At 37.1% G+C, this 16,538-nt stretch overlaps 1 protein-coding gene across 1 annotated transcript in view; it reads left to right on the top strand.

Annotated features, from left to right (window-relative positions):
• The window catches only part of TLL1 (tolloid like 1), a 199,835-nt gene that overhangs the window by 74,723 nt on the left and 108,574 nt on the right, over nt 1-16,538 (top strand). Inside the window, exon 3 of the mRNA XM_034772660.1 lies at nt 14,215-14,325. Coding sequence (XP_034628551.1) covers nt 14,215-14,325 — 111 coding nt within the window. The remainder of the gene's footprint in view (nt 1-14,214; nt 14,326-16,538) is intronic.

Here is a 16,538-nt window from a genome sequence, read left to right on the forward strand (position 1 = left end):
CTGCACAGAGAGACAGAGATCCGTTCTGGAAAGATTCAGCCTTAGGGGCTTGCCCCAACGCTCTGGTGCCCACTCCCTTTAAGGGGTACAAACCCAAAGGTTTTATGAAATTTGCCCCCTCCCTCAATGTGGAGGGAGATGTGCACAATTTCTTCCCCCCTAGTTATAAATTACTTAAATTGGGTTGTATTATAAACAAGAAATAAGTTATTTATTAACTACTAAAGGTGAATTTTAAGTGAATATAAGAGAACAGATGGAACAAAGCAAATTACTGACCAAATAAAGCAAAACATGCAAGCTAAGCTAAGCTCAATATACTTAAGAAACAGGTTAAAAAATGTTGTTTGAGGCTGGTTGCAAAGTTTCTGTGGTTCAGAGTTCTAGTTATATTCCTTTTCAGACTGGATCCCTGTCTCAGTCTGGACTCTCCTTCTCCCTCCCCCCTTTTCCTTCAGGTGGCTTTATCAGTCTTTCTTCTTGGGCAAACAGGCCATGGAGTGGAGGAACCCCATTTGTCTTCCTCCCCACCTTTAAATAAGATTTACATAAGGTGTGAATCCTTTGTTTCCAAACTTGACCCCCCCCCCTTCCCTTCCAGTGGAAAGTTACAAGAAGTCTCAGGTAACATTTAGTATTAGGTGAAAAGATCACTTGACTCTGTAGTATCACCGTGTCAATGAGTCAGTGGCAATATGGAGCGTCTGCAGGAAGGCCAAGTCTTTTTATAGTGCACTGTTCTCGCTAATGGGCCATCAGCCCTGTCTGGCTTTTCCATTGTTGTACCTGAAGTGTTAGCAGTGGGCATAACCCAAAGTTGACATTGAAATACGATACATAGTCAATATTCCTAACTTGAGATACAGAAATGATACAGGCATACAAATTGGATAATCGCATTCAGTAAATTATAACCTTTCCAATGATATCTTACAAGACCCATCTTGCATAAAGTACATCTTAGTTATGTCATATTCATATCATAAGCATGTTTTCATAAAGAATATGGAGTGAAATGTCACAGTGATTTCCCACCTGAGGTGTTTATGTGTTTTATGGAGGAGTAGGAATGATGCCATAGTTAAGGCTGGGTTGTGTTTTCACTTAAAGCTGACATTCAACTCCCTCTTTTTGTATGAAAATGCAGTGTAAATGCCCCAAATTTTCATCACACAATATGGATTTTTGGAAACTTTTCAAGTAAATCTGCAGATTTCTCACTTCCAATCAGTTAAAAATTGTCCTTAAGAAAAGTTCACATTTTGAGACTCAAGACTTTTGGATCCTTCTACTTTAAAAGTGGCAGAAAGTAGGAATTCAGAAATGTGTACCTAGTGAAAGTTTGTGGGCAGATTTATGTAATTATTTTGATAATTTGTTTAATTTTCATCATAACCAAATCCTTATGTGCAATGTCTAGTGATGAAGAACAAGGATTATGTTAACTATTTCCATTCTCCAATGTGGCATGCAGAAATCTTTTTGAACAGTTTAGATGAGGAATACAACACTGCCTTTTGTCACATGCTCCCACTAATGTTCCTTGAATCCAAAATTGGCAGTTAGCACAGTGATGTGTATTGGATTTTGCTAGTTCTGGGACATTTATGTTATGCTGAAGATCTTTGAGAAAAGAATGAAATTTTTTTGGAAGAGTAGGTTCTTAGTGAAAATATTCAGCCTGAATTGGCTGAACCATTGAATGACTAACAGAATCTTTGACACAGTAGCTTGTTCTTTGTTGAACATCCTGTTCTTCACAAAACTGTTCAGCTGATTCAGGAGTGGAGCATTCGTTCCAGTCAAATGCTTTAACTAAGATTCTTGTTTCATCAAAGTAACTTTTGCTTTTTGAAGATCCTGTTCTTTTCTAGTTTACTAAAGAAAAATGAAAAATTGGACAAAAATGAACATTTCAATAATTGTTTTGAGAAAATGGTTTTATGAAAACTTGTATTCAGAATACAACTTTTGTCATGGGAAAAATCTAGTTTAAAAATTTTCCATCAGCATTCTTTCAATGACTTTAGAAGAGCAATACAATACTGCTGTTACATGTGTCCATGTGAAACTAGGGCTAACACAGTGGAAATAAATGGATTTTTGTAGACCAGCAGCATTTGTGTTGTGCCATAGAGGAAGATCTTCACCAAAGTGGCTACTTTCATAGAGAGCAGGTTCTCATGAAAATGCCTCTTTGTGTAAATGGAATTCCTGTGTTGGCTGGGCACTTTCACAGAGATCCTGCTTTTTTGTGTGTAAGTAATCAGAGAGCGAGAGTCAGAGACTTCCTTAATTTAAAAAAAATAAAAAGTAGGACATTAATACAACATTGTGTGTCACTTAGGATGGTCTGCACATAACATACTAACACAAAGCATGCCTAATCAAAGAAACAAAGAAATGAAAAGTTAGGGCATCTAGTAGTACATTCCCTTAATCCTCAAACCAGAAACACACATTTTAATGATAGAACCATCACGTTATACCACAGACAATGCACCACAACCTTAACTCTGTCCCAACAGGGACACTAGTCTTCCAGCACCGCTCCACAAATGTGAAGACTTGTAGGAATGAAGGCAATAATGTTTTATGGTGGGAATTTTGGGGAAAGTTGGCATCCCTTCTGGAGCAGAGTTAAGGCTGTGATGAGTTGGGTATAGAGCTGTATTAGTAGTGAAATGTGTACTCTGAGTGAAGGAGGGCAAGGATCACTTTAAATTCACTTGCTTATTGAGGTTTTGGTTAGATACATAACCTGTTGTCCAGCCTTAACTGACATACAATACTGTGATTTTTTTGTATTAAAATATCTGTATTTTAATGTATTTAATAATGTTTAACCATGACATAAAAATCTTTCCGCTTTTACCTTTTTTGTCTTTATAACTTGCCATTTTCTATTATCATTTTTATTAGTTATATTTAACCCTAACTCTTTTGTATTTAAAATAATTTTTAATTCTCACTCCACTTTATTTTTTGCTTTTTTTTATACACCCCAGCCTTGCCTCCAAATTCTGTCCCTTCCACAGCCATCCTTATGGATTAATATTTAGATGTAGAGGAACTTTGGTATACCTGTTGCCCTTGCTCATTCCCTTGAGGTATCAAGAGTTACAAGAATATGATTCTCCTCTCCTCAACATAGTGCCAGTTGCACTTTTATCTATTTCTTTAGATGTTTGTACATTTTACCTGCTCCGCCTAACAATACTTAATTTTTTATTTGTTTTTGATTCCAATCAACAGTAGTTTAAAAAGAAGAAGAGGGAAAAATCAAAAAATATTAAGTTTCTTGAAGACATAGGAAAGAGTCTTTTTAGCACATTACATTTCAATAGCAATGTAGAATACACTTTGATTTCTCTTGACACATATAGCTGTGGAAGGGTTTGTATTTGTTAAAGTTTTAGTTAGCCAGGACCAATGTAGCTAGTTTTAACATATGCTTATGTCCATACATATGAGTCCCAGATATTTTTGTGTCTTGTGCAATGTCAAAAAAAAAAAAAAATTCCCTCCTGTATCTGTACACAGAGTTGACCCTCTGTGCACAGATGCCCCCATTTCAAGTAGAGGTCTCAGCTGCTAATACTGTGACACCATTCTGAAAACTTGTAGAGGCCTTTCCATGTGGTCTGGAATCTCCACTGGGGCAGAGTATGAAGTCCATGGTGTGCTGAGCCTGGGGGCAAGGATAAGGGGGGTGCACATTGCTCCTTCTATGGCTCTGTGGAAATTAGTCCCAAAAGATAATTACTATTTTTCCTGCTTTCCCCCAGCTTGATTTCCCTGGGGGGGAGCTGTGGTCAATGGAAGACTCTGGAAGGATTGCTCTAATGGGTGTCTTCATGGACAGATCCAGCCTTGCGAAGATCTATCAGGTTTGGGGACAGATCACATAGACTGTTCCATGGGGCAGGCAAACCACAGGTATCATAATGGGTTGATGAATTATGTGGGATTTCTTTGAGGCCTTCTACATGGAGATTTCCTGTCTCCACTATCTATCTGCAAAAGGGAACTGATCTGGGCCTTCACTACCATATCATCTTCAGTATTGCCAAGTTTCACAATGTTTATGGTAATTTTAAGGGTTTTCATGAATTTCTGATTTCTACTTTCAAGTTTTTGAAGTTTGATCTTACCAAGAATGGCCACCAACATGCACTGCTTTCAGTGAGATTGAAACCTCAGCAATAGGACCACCATGGTCATTTAATCTATGCAAATTAAAGTGAGGTTGCCCCAAGCAAAGGCCATCACCTCCCATTTTTCCAGTGGTGCAGAAGCTAGGTGGTTCTCAGGTAAAATGGTGGCTCTTTAGTTACGATGGGAGGGCCAGGCAGGGGACTGGAGACTGTAGAAGTGCAGAGAATTAGAGGATATGGGCAGGAGGGAGGGGTATGTGTTAGTAAATAAGTTAAAAAGCAGTGAGACAAGAGAATGTGGGGAGCAGGAGACAGATAGATGGAGGTGTAGGGGAATGTGTCATGGCAGAGTGGTAGATAGGAGACTGTGAGGAAAAAGGGAGGGAAATCTGCGAATTAAGTGAATGTAGGTGTGGGTAGGGAACATTAGACTATGAGGGAGAATGAGTGAGGCAGGTGACTATCCTATTTAGGGCAGAAAGGAGATAGACAAAATGGCAGCTCTGTGGACCTCAGGGAACAGGAGAGAGAGAGCACTCTAAATAGTGAACCAGGTGGTCTGCAGATTTGTGCATTTGTACTTAGGGTTGAATGTTGAACCTGAGATGATCACACAAAAATTGGGGGTGGGCAGCTTCCACCTAAAGATGAAAAAAAATCAGGAGGCAAGTGAAAAACAATGTGATTTTAAGCTTGATTTTTTTAAACCATAGTTTTCGGGGGTCCAACACATGGTTTTAGAATGCTTTGGCTTGGCATTAATAACTGCATATTAGTAACTGTGAGTAATAATACTTTAGAATGCATTATGTGCAACTGGAAGTGCAGGGTTAAAACTCTAGTTTTATCAGACTGTGTGGCTTTGTTTCACAGATATACAGAAGTATTGTTTTAATGGATTTTACCATGCTTTGCACTCTTGATAGGAAAATTACAGATTTGATCCTGAATCCAGTAATTTTAAGAACTAAAATAGCTTTGACTCCACTTCAGGTTTTGTATAACCTTTCCTGATATTCTCTATCAATATTATTGCAAGAAAACTCAGTCTATTAAAGGCCAAGCCATAAAATCTATATCCATTAGCTAAGAAAATTCATTGTTTTGCCACCACTGAAGTTCCAAATGGAAACATTTGTAGTTTGAATGGATTTATAAACAATTTTTAAAATTCAGATCAAATATTAACATTGTTGTGGCTTATTATGCTCATTTGGTTTTGTTCATTTTAATATTTAAACTTCTTCCTTATTGAATTTAAGTAATTTAAACAATTAGGAGGATTAATTCTTGTTTTCAGTGCTTGTTCTACTTTCCCTTTGTTCATGTTTATTACATAAAAACTTCAAAATAAAAATAATAATTAGTTACAATAGGTATTGTACACAAAATACAAAAAGAAAACATCCAAATCCATATCCTCCTCTACCCCAGACTCTTTGAACTGAGAACTAAAAAGTCAATTTGATATCATAGGCCTCCATGTCAAATGCAATTTTTCTTCTCTCTCTCTTTCTCTCTGTCTCGTTATTTAATTTGCATAGAACATCTCTTGAGATTGTTAGGATCCTTGAGATAAGTTAGGTGCAGAACTGAAGGGAAATGTTCCCACATTGTGTGTGACTTTAAACCAGGGGTGCAGGATAAATATAATCAGTGAATATCATATTCTGTAATGAGTTGAATCAGTTTTGCACACTTAGATCAAAATCCTCTTACCAGTCAGAATCACACTGGGGAGAGTGTACTGTAGAGCAGGTGCTACTGGGTAAGATGGCTCTTGAGGACTAGGTAGGGGTGCACCCTACTGCTCCTTTGAAGTCCTGTGTACCCTGGCTGTTTAGCTAGTAGGCCCAATGCTACAAGATGCAGAGTTCCCTCTACTCCTGCTGTTGGGAGCTGACTGTGCTTAAAACTTTGTCAGATCTGGCCCAGTATTCAGTAGAGAACTAGGGGCCTCATTATGTCCCTAAAACAGCAGATAATTCTCCTAATAGCTCCTCAACAAAGCACTCTTTAATGTTACGCTACAGTCTCTCACAGCTGCTGTGAAGAGGATGAGAGCGCAGCTTCTCGTGCCTTCTACCACCACAACAAAGTTCAGGGTTTTGCCTTTAAGAATGTCTTCTAAAATTTCCTTAAGCCTAACATTGGCATTTCTCAAAAATATTTAGGGATAATCTCTCTTCTCAAAATTCTGCATGTTTTCTCAGAACAAATCATAGTTTATCTTTCAATTTGTGCCCCATTTTCAGTACTGACAACGTAATTTGTTTATAGCCTAATTTGAGAGAGATTTGCTGATGCCTCCATTATGCTGCAATTCCAGCATTTGTAATTCTGTTTTAAGCATAGCTTTCCAAACAGGAGCATTTTTCCACCTGACTGGAAAGTTTGGTTAACACATACAAAAATCAAACTGATGTCTACATTTGCTAAAATATTTGGTGGATCACAGTGAAATACTACAACCCAACCCTCTTAGAGCTGTCCTTGGTAGCTAAGTAAGTCAATTGCAGTGTCACTAGGTATAGTCAGTTTTGGTGTTATTAACTGCTGGGTTTTAGGGTCAAATGCCAACAACCTTTTCTCATCTATACTTTTATTCATGTCAATATTAATACTGTCTGTAATATGCTTTTCTTATTACAAAATGGCTGTGAACATTTATATTTTTCTTTTTATTTAATAGATAATAAATTGCAAAAATATTAGTATGAATACCAAACAAGTTTCACATCAGATAATTATTTGTATTCAAGTGTCAGAGGGGTAGCCGTGTTAGTCTGAATCTGTAAAAAGCAACAGAGGGTCCTGTGGCACCTTTGAGACTAACAGAAGTACTGGGAGCATAAGCTTTCGAAAGCTTATGCTCCCAATACTTCTGTTAGTCTCAAAGGTGCCACAGGACCTCTGTTGCTATTTGTATTCAGTTTACATTAAATATTATGTTTGTTTACCTGTTCATAGATCTTAGTGCTGGAGCGGGGTTGTCATGTTTATCTATTTTAACTTCCTGCATAACATAGCCCATAGAATTTCACTAAGTGACTTCTACGCCAAGCCTATAACTTGTGATTGAACTGCAGCATACCTTTTAGAAAAACATTCAGTCTTTGTTTATATAGATATTGATTGGTGTGTGTGCGCATGTACACGTGTACATATGCATGTCAATACACAAAATTTTGTTGGGAACTGTGTGTGGTTTCTACCACACATTCCAACCTTAACTCTCCCCACTTTTTTTCTTCTTCACACATCCCTTTACTAAATAAATCCTCCCCTCTCCCTGCCCCAACACTAGATATTTGTTGTGGATATTTGGTGTAATAGTTGATCATGTTGAGGGAAGGTAACTTGGTAAAGAGATGTGCGCAATACAGTAGTAAAAGGAGATAATAAGAGGCTGGCATCCTAGGGAGACAAAATTAAGGTTGTGGTGCATGGTAGTTGTAGTACTGTTACGGTATGTGTGCCTGTGGATAGAGGAACAGAGGATATGTACGGTTAGGTGGCTTAACATCTCATTTCTTCATTTTTGTGGGTTTGAGTCAGGTGTGTGTGTCTGTAGCAATGCTAACTGCACCACTGCATTTTGTATATTAATTTTCTAGGGTTCTTTAAGACTTGATTGATTGATTGGGTGAGAGTGCAGATTGTAGGGATGCAAAAGTGCAACATCATGAGCCCTGTGTGCATAAATGCTTCTCCACTGTGACAGAAAATTGTAGCTCCCAATGGAGATTTTATGTTGGCTTGTCCTCATCAATGAATTTATTGGGGTTTGTCTGAGCCTGTTCTCCATCAATAAGGTTTCTGTACATAGTGCATAAACGATCAGGTACAACGTGAATATTGGCTAAATATGACACTAAATACATTAAAAGTACATATTGCTCTAGAACTAGTCAGGATCTGCTCTCTATTAACTTTTACATAAACAGATCCAATAGCTCTTTCCTAAGCATGGGAGTTTTGATGGACTCATGGATGCTGATTCCGTTAAAAGGTTGTTTATAATGTGATGGCTGAAGTCCTTTTTTTCTTTTGTATCTATTGTTTCAGATACAAAAAACTTATAATACTTTCTGTAAATTAATTTCAGTGTTAACATTTTCAAATGAAGAGAATAAACTGTAAACAGCAAGTTTAAGATTCCTTTTGTTGTTGTTGTTAACAGAATGGTATGCAAGATAAGAAATTAGATTAATTTGAGATTGCCTCCCAATACAAATACCTCCAAGTCTTCCAGTTTTGTTTTGGTCATTTCAAATGCTTTGTTCCACAGTTTTTGTTTTTTGTTTTGAAGCACTAAATGATCTGATTCTTGTTCATTTCTTGGAGCAAAATTATCAAAGAGAAGGTTATCTTTACAAGGAGTAATAGACACACGTATCCAAACAGGTGAGTCCTGCCAGTAGTTGCAAAAGGAGAATCAACAGAATTCTTAACCGTTTATCTCCTCACCACAAACATATGCACGCAAGGAGTCCTCTGCTTACTCTTACTAAATCAAGTTAGGCATTCTACGAGAAGACAGCACCTGAATTGCATTCTTGAAATATTTTTGGTCCCTAAGAAATTTAAAACTGGGGAGGGATATGTATTCTGCACTGGAACCTCTACTCTTGCATAAAATTCCAGAAATTCATGGTGGCAATATTCTGTTTAGTTTTACTAACTAAGGGATATGTTCCGCTGATTGCTGAGCAAAACTCTAATTACATTCATTGGGAGTTTTGTTCCAAAAATTAATGGAAGGATATGCTTTCTGTTCATGACACTCCCAACCTTTTTGTCAGAAAAAGGCAATTATCAGGAAGTTGCTCCCTTTATACTTTAAGGAAGCATCAAAAGATGGACAATCCAACAGGGTCGCATTAACCAGATTGGAGACCTGGGACTAATGTTTTTCAGAGGCCCCTTTTTTGTTGTGAACATGCTATTAATGAAAGCAAAAAAGGTACCCCAGCTTCTGACAATCAACAAGTCATGTATATTACTGAATAAATAGCAAAAGAAAATCAGTGGCAATGAACAGGTTATATAGTAATTGGATAAACATAAAAAGTTACGAGTCAGATGAAATGCTGAGTGTTTAAACTGGCATCCTGCAAGCATTAAGTGCTACAAATGTTAGTGTATCCTCAAACAGTGTCGGAAGTAAGTCCCATTAAGCTTTGTTTCTACCATAGTTGACAGAAAATTATTTTTTATTAAAGCAAGCTTCAAGAATGCTCATCTGCTTCACAGTTAGCAATGGTACAGTCAAATACAATCTCAATGCAATGAAAATATTCAGAAAGACATCACATAGATCTTTGTCATGCAAAAATGTAATGATTCAAGTAGTACTCTTATCCTGCATGTCACAATATCTTATAAATGCTGAAAATTGATAAATTTTGGCGAAATGCTAAGGCTCTAGTTCATTTAGGTAAGTGCTAAGCTATGCCTGAGTGAATCTTTTTTATTTCCTCTTCACTTTGTACTTGATCAATAGATGTGCTGGATTATCTACAAGGTATAGCTTCCTTACAATACACTTATTTTTACTTCTGAACTTAGCTTGTCAAGGACAAGGTATAGCACTCAACCTCAAATTTCCTTCTTTCTCAAAATATAGTGTGATTTTTGCTTTACAGTACATTTGTATTCTTCATGGTTGGACTCATCAACATCACTTCCCAATTTTTTTTGCTTCCTCCTCAAAATAATCAAACTGAGACTGTAAGCTTGTAACAAACGCTTCCAAGGAAGTCGGTAAATCAGCAGCAACAAACTGGCTTTTGAAACTTTATGCTAGTTTTGTCAAACCTTTCTAGTGTCACATTCCCCACGATACTCATAAATGCAGTTTCCAGTTGGCACATTTTCTTGTATAATAGTTGTGCTTCACTTCGAGTTTCATGGTTTTTCTTGGCGTTGTCCATTCCTTCTTTCAAACAATGTTGAATGCCCTCATAGTTCACTACAGTTGTTTTACAAGATTCAGCATGATAGCATCTCATATCTGACAGGGTTTTTTTTGACTAGGAGAGCTTCTTGTTCACTCTAGGTAAGATTGTTACACAGAAGCTGCCATTGCCTGGGGGATGACACACAAAAAAAAGTTTCTGAAGAAAACTAAAACGTTGGATTGCAAGAATCAGTACTGTGAGTTTCAGAGAATAAGCTGTGCATGTCACATACACAGCTACTGAGTTTAGTCTTTTGATTTGAACTTGAAGACCTTCATACTTTCCAGACATGTTACTTGCATTATCATATGACTGACCTCTGCAGTTTTCAATAGCAGTGTTGTTTGTGTCCAATAAAGACTTCATAGTCTGGAAAAGTGACTTTCTTTTATGGCTTTCAATTGTTGTAAACCCAGGGAAATGCTCATATGTGGCACCATGTAAACAATATTCTAAAATGATTGGTAACTGATCAACATGAGCGATATCAGGAGCTGAGTCTACTATCAAAGAGTAGTATTTTGCCTGTTTGACTAGATTTACAATGAATTCCAAAACTTTACATCCCATTTGCTTAGTAAAGTCATCACAGATGGTTTTCAGCATGTAGGACGGGTGACATTTCCCTTTGTTTCCATAGCATTTGATATGCTCACTTAGAAATGGGTCAAATTCAGCAATAGCTTCAAGAATACTTACATAATTTCCATTCAGAGGCGAACTGATGATAACTTCCTCCCTTCCTCTAAACGTTAAACTGTGTTCAGTGAGAAGCTCAACAACTGTCACAGTATGCCTTAAAACTTCCTTCCAGAAAGCAGTTTGCATTAGAAGCAACTGTACGATCTTTCTGTCAATGTGATTCCTGTCTTGCAACTGTGGTAGTCATGCTACCATGGCATTGCAATGTTCCATGCTTTTTGCATGAGAGCAAGTCTTCTCCTGCTTTTTTCCAGTCAGAAATGTCTGGGGTCATGAAGGTGCTAAGATTGTTAGGTGATGAAAAGCCTTGCAGGCGAAACAATACTGTTCCTGTGGATTTAGAATACAATAATCAACCAATGCCTCTGATAACATTTGGTAGTTTTCATTCAAAAACAAGAGGTGGGTGAGAGATACCATTTCTTAAGTTTGTGCTCCCACTTGGAAGCTATACATTTGTCACTGAAATTCTGAAAATGGAACAGACCTTTGTCAATACACTGGGTATGAAACTTCTCCATTATCAAAGAAGGCTGGATTTTGTGCTATGCTAACGGCAAAGTTATCTTCTTTATCACTACTATTCTCTCTGCCTTCTGTATAGAAAGGTGATAGGAAAAGTGTCCTGGAGTTCAGAAACATGTACCTTTCCTTCTGCCCTCTCTGGAGGGAACAAATTCATATCCATATCTTCACTTTGGTTTTCATTTTTTGAGAAGGTCGCTCAGTGTCTTTTGAAGATGATTCTGAAATAATACCAGTAGAGAAATAGTTAGTAAGTTAGAGTAACTTGCTTACAATTTTCTCTCTTTATAATTTAGCTTTCCTTTTTGCTGCTCTGCTTCAAAATTGTCAACCAGACATCTCATAGAACAATACTAAACAAGTACTTTGCATTGCTGTCATTAGCAGGTGGCAATTATTGCTGCCAATTAGCACCCTTGTCACTAGCAACTGAAAGTCTGAAAAAAATTAAATATGAACTGTGAAAGCTTAGGAAACTGGTACAAAATTAGTATCAGGGGGCATCAGTGATTTTTTTTCTCTTCTTTTTAGTGTTAGCACAAATATGATCAAAATCTCCCTTGTATTTCCTGGCTCTGCCATAGACCTCCTACGCAGCCTCAGCTAATCACATAATCTCTTTGTGCTTCAGTTTCCCATCTGTAACACTGAGACTGCAATAGTGAATCCCAGTCACAGGAAACAGGTCACTGGTAAAATGATGTCTGTCCATAATATGTACTACTGATGAGGTGAACTGGAAGGGATAATGTTTCTGCTGAATCAGTGCCTCTTAGGAGGAAGATGTTAAAAGGATATATAGAGAGAGTGACTGAATAGTTCAAAGGTATTTGGAATGCCCTCAAATACACAAATTTGTTTCTAAAAGGCTATTATTTTATGTAATAAATAAAACTGTTCAAGTTTAAAAATACATTACGCATAAGGTTCTAAAACATTTTGTTTTAAAATGAATGAGTTCATTTGCACCCTGTAGTGTAGATATTCTGGGATTTTTTCCCTAAAGAATAAAAGAAGCAATTTACTACGCTTACAAAACTGGCAAGATGAGGCTTGTACTTCAGCTCCTAATTTTGAACCAAGTACTATAAATAAAAATGGTTTATAACTCTGGAGTTATTTGACCTCCTACTTAGTATTGTCTGGCTCTCTGCCCTTTATTATTTATTTTTTTCTGATTTTTAGCTATTTTTTAATATGTAAAGTACTCAACCTTTGTAAAATGTATATCAAATTATGCTGGTTACTCTATGTGGCCATTCCAGTTACAAAAAATAGTGAAGTTATTTTCAATGTGATTTGTTTTTCCTAGTAGCCTTGGGTTCAAGAGTGAGTGCTATGGATATAGGGAATGGGTATGCACTGCACAGGAGTTCCCCAGCAAAGACACCCTACAAATAATGACTTCTATGATGCAAACTTGATTAAATAACAGCTAACAAAACATCAATAAATAAAAGAAAATGTAATCTTTACAGCAAGCAAAAGCCAGAAAGGGTTTCATCTAGGGGAATTACATGGTTAGAGTAATAGGAAAGGAAAGCATTAACAAAAACATTTTGCATGGATTTGAATGAACATATAGGGACACCAGAGATGAAGTATTGCAGTGGATGAAGTGTGGACAAGGGTTTCAGTTGTGGGAAAAGAGAGGAAAGGATTTACTGTGGAAACTGTATAAAGGAACAACCAACTGAAATTGGTGACATCCTGTACATAGGGCGAGAGGAGAAGGAAGAGTTGAACATGACACAGACTGTTTGCCTGGGACACAGGGTGGATAATGGAGTTATTGTCAGAGATGGTGGAGGCTGGGAAAAGGAAGAATTTGGGGAAAAGATCATAAACAATAACTTCAGCCAATGCAAATTGGCAAAGCTCTATTGACAGTTGAGCGTCTGGCCTGCTGAGTTTAGCTTTTGCCACAAGCTTGAGTTGGACTTTAGTTTTGCATCTATTTTTGCTGATATTTCATCCTGAAGAGAGGGAGAGATTGGGCTAAAGACAGATGAGCACGCATCTAGTTTACTCAGCTTTAGCTGTTCAAAGCTCCTGGCCCTTTGGTTTGGATCAGCAAAGGGATGACAATTTAAGATATATGAGATCATACAAGTGTACAGTGGACAGAAGAAGAGACCAAGAATAAAAACCTGAGAGAATGCTACTGAGATTAGGAAAAGTAGAAGGGAAGAGCCACCAAAGCAGAGGCTAACAGAGAGGTAGGAAGAAAACCAGGAGATTATAAAGCCATGAAAGCCAGAGTAGCCAGAGAACACAAAATGTGGGATTAAACCATGTAAAGGAAATATATTGGTCAAGCAGGAGGATAATGGGAAAGAAAACTTTTTATCTTCGTGAAACAGATAAACAATCTGATGAATATATATAACACGTTATAAAATATGCACTAAACATATTAAAGACAAACTAGTCTTTTCTGTCTTCATTTTCCAGGCTATATTATATTATGGGCTGTATCTTTGTGAAATTCCTGTTTTGATGGACTTCATATTAAAAAAAAAACTTTAATTCCCTGTTTTATTTTTCTTTATTGTGTGTATAGAGGAAAAAATAGAAGGATTTGTTTAAGATTACTGTCATGTTTGTATGATTGCATGTATTCAATTCAACAGCAAAATTAAAATGTCCATAAAATAAATAAATAACGCTAAAGGGATATTAAAGGTAAATGGGGAAATATTGGAGTGGATTAAAATGCATGTTCCCGAGGTTTTTATAAACTAGTCAACATTATAAAATCTGGGTATATATCTTTTCATGAGCTGTGACATCACAATGTATTCTTCAGATTGGTTTTAATGTTTAAGTAAATGGTTTAATTAAATTCTGCTCTCTTTTATTTAAAGCTGTCTTTTGGGGAGATATTGCCTTAGATGATGAAGACTTAAAAATCTTTCAAATTGACAGGACAATTGACCTTACACAGCATTCAAATGAAAGACTTGGACATAACACAGGTATGATGTTAAAGGTGTGACTTTAAAAATGTTTATTTTAACATATATTTATTCATTCACAGAACACAACCCATGCTTTAAACCTACAAAACACGGTATCATCTAGGGGTAATATTGGTTTTAAACTTTATAAAGTTGTTTAATCATTACAAGTTTGCTTTCTAAAAGGCAATGAAAAGTCATGGAATTTTGATTTTATTCCTGGTATTTCTAATGAAAATTCTTCTCTGGAACATAAAAATAAAGTTTAGTGTTCAGCTGGGGCCAAATCATGGCAGCGTAAGAGAGTAAGGAGGAGTAAGTCCCTATGCAGGGGGGCAGGACAGGTTCAGGAATGGGTGAAGTCTTGGCTTTGCCCCTTCACATGCCATCTGGCACAGCTGCACTGACCTGCTGGGGAATGTATACTGATGTGAAACTAGAAGGGAGATTTTCCTCAGTGAATCACAGTCTCCCTCTTAGGCTGGTCCAGGAGATACACCACAACATGTTGTTGTGCCTTGTTCAGGGCAGAGCATATAGTAACAATCTTGCCCATATGGAATTTTCAATAGAGAAACGTGATTTCCTGTATGATTTGCATCCTAGAATGTTCATTTCATGGAATACTCCAGGAATTTGTCAAAATACCATGGGGCTTGATTATTCGTTAAATTCTTTATTTGTTTCAATTTTGGACTGCAAAACTGGTCTTAGAGATGGCCAAATAAATATTTACTAGACAAGTGTGTGTGTATATGTGTGTATATCTGCTATTATTTATGTGTGTATGTATTTATAATTCAGAAGTACAAGAAGCTGCAATCAGGCTTAGTTCTCTGTTGTGTTAGGTACAGTACATGCACATAGGAAAACTAAGTTTCTGCTGCATAGCTGTAGGCCTTAGTCTTGCAGTCTTCTCTAGTCGTATTTGGGGTAGTTTGTGGAAAATGGGATTTAAAAGACAAGTGACATATGAAGAGTGTAGAAAAGTGATATATGCAAACATAAAATTTTAAAATACATTTCCTTTTTTAAATATATATGTAAATTTCAGTTGCCCCCATCTGACCCTCTAACTTTGCCAACATTAATTTGGTGATTTTTTTTTATAGATGTTGCAACAGAAGTGTGTCTTGAGGAATGATTTGAAGGAAAGGGCCCGTTCAGATGAAGATGGTCCTTCTAATTGTTAATTTTTCTTATAAATATGTTTAAAATATTTTTTTCCCACGGATTTACTCTTCTTTGTAACTACATATAATAATTAGAATATCTGTATATTATCCTGGCGTTTTCTTTTATTTTCTTCTTAAGCCACCTGTTTGTTCTAGGCAGGATCATCTTTGATCTTTTCTAGATCAAAATTGGATTGAAAAAATTCACTGACTCTTATTAACATTTTCTCAAACAAATCATTTTAATTGGCTTTGAAGTATTTCAGGTCCTGGTTTTGCTGACAAAATATAGAGAGCAAGGTCAGTAATTTCCCTTTAAAGTAGCTGTAGTTGAGTGATTTATTTGACCTGCAGACTTGTTTTAATACCTGTGATGATGTCTTTGAAAGTGACAAAGATCTTTCTGGTGATTGCCAGCAGGGCCGGCTTCAGGGTTTTGGCCGCCCCAAGCAGCCAAAACAAAACAAAACAAAAAAAAAGCCGCAATCGCGATCTGCGGCGGCAATTCGGCGGGAGGTCCTTCGCTCCCAGGCGGAGTGAGGGACCCTCTGCTGAATTGCCGCCGAATACCTGGACATGCCGCCCCTCTCGGGAGTGGCCGCCCCAAGCACCTGCTTGAGAAGCTGGTGCCTGGAGCTGGCCCTGATTGCCAGACAGATGCAAGATAATTTTTGAAGCTGTTTCTTATCATATTTAATGTTCTACAGTTTAATTTTCTTTTCCTCCCTATGTTGGGGGATGTGCATTATTCCAGCCAAGTGGGAGTATTCTTTTCAGGGACAGATTGTGGTATCATGTTAAGGACCAGATTCTGTCAACCATAATCCTCCAGTAGTCCCACTGGGAAATTATAGGAATAATAGAAATAGAACCGGGCCCTAAAGCACTGATTCAACTTCTGGTACAGATTGTGGGAGCTGGACTGGGCCCTAAGTGATCATTTTAAGACTTGTACTTTTGTTTTGACAGATAGATTTAGAGTATTAAGTTTGAAAAAGTTGGTCTCATTTTACATTATAAATACATGATTTTTCTAAATTCAGATTATTACATGTA

This window comes from Trachemys scripta, chromosome 5 (assembly GCF_013100865.1).
Source record: "Trachemys scripta elegans isolate TJP31775 chromosome 5, CAS_Tse_1.0, whole genome shotgun sequence".
Lineage (NCBI taxonomy): Eukaryota > Metazoa > Chordata > Testudines > Emydidae > Trachemys > Trachemys scripta.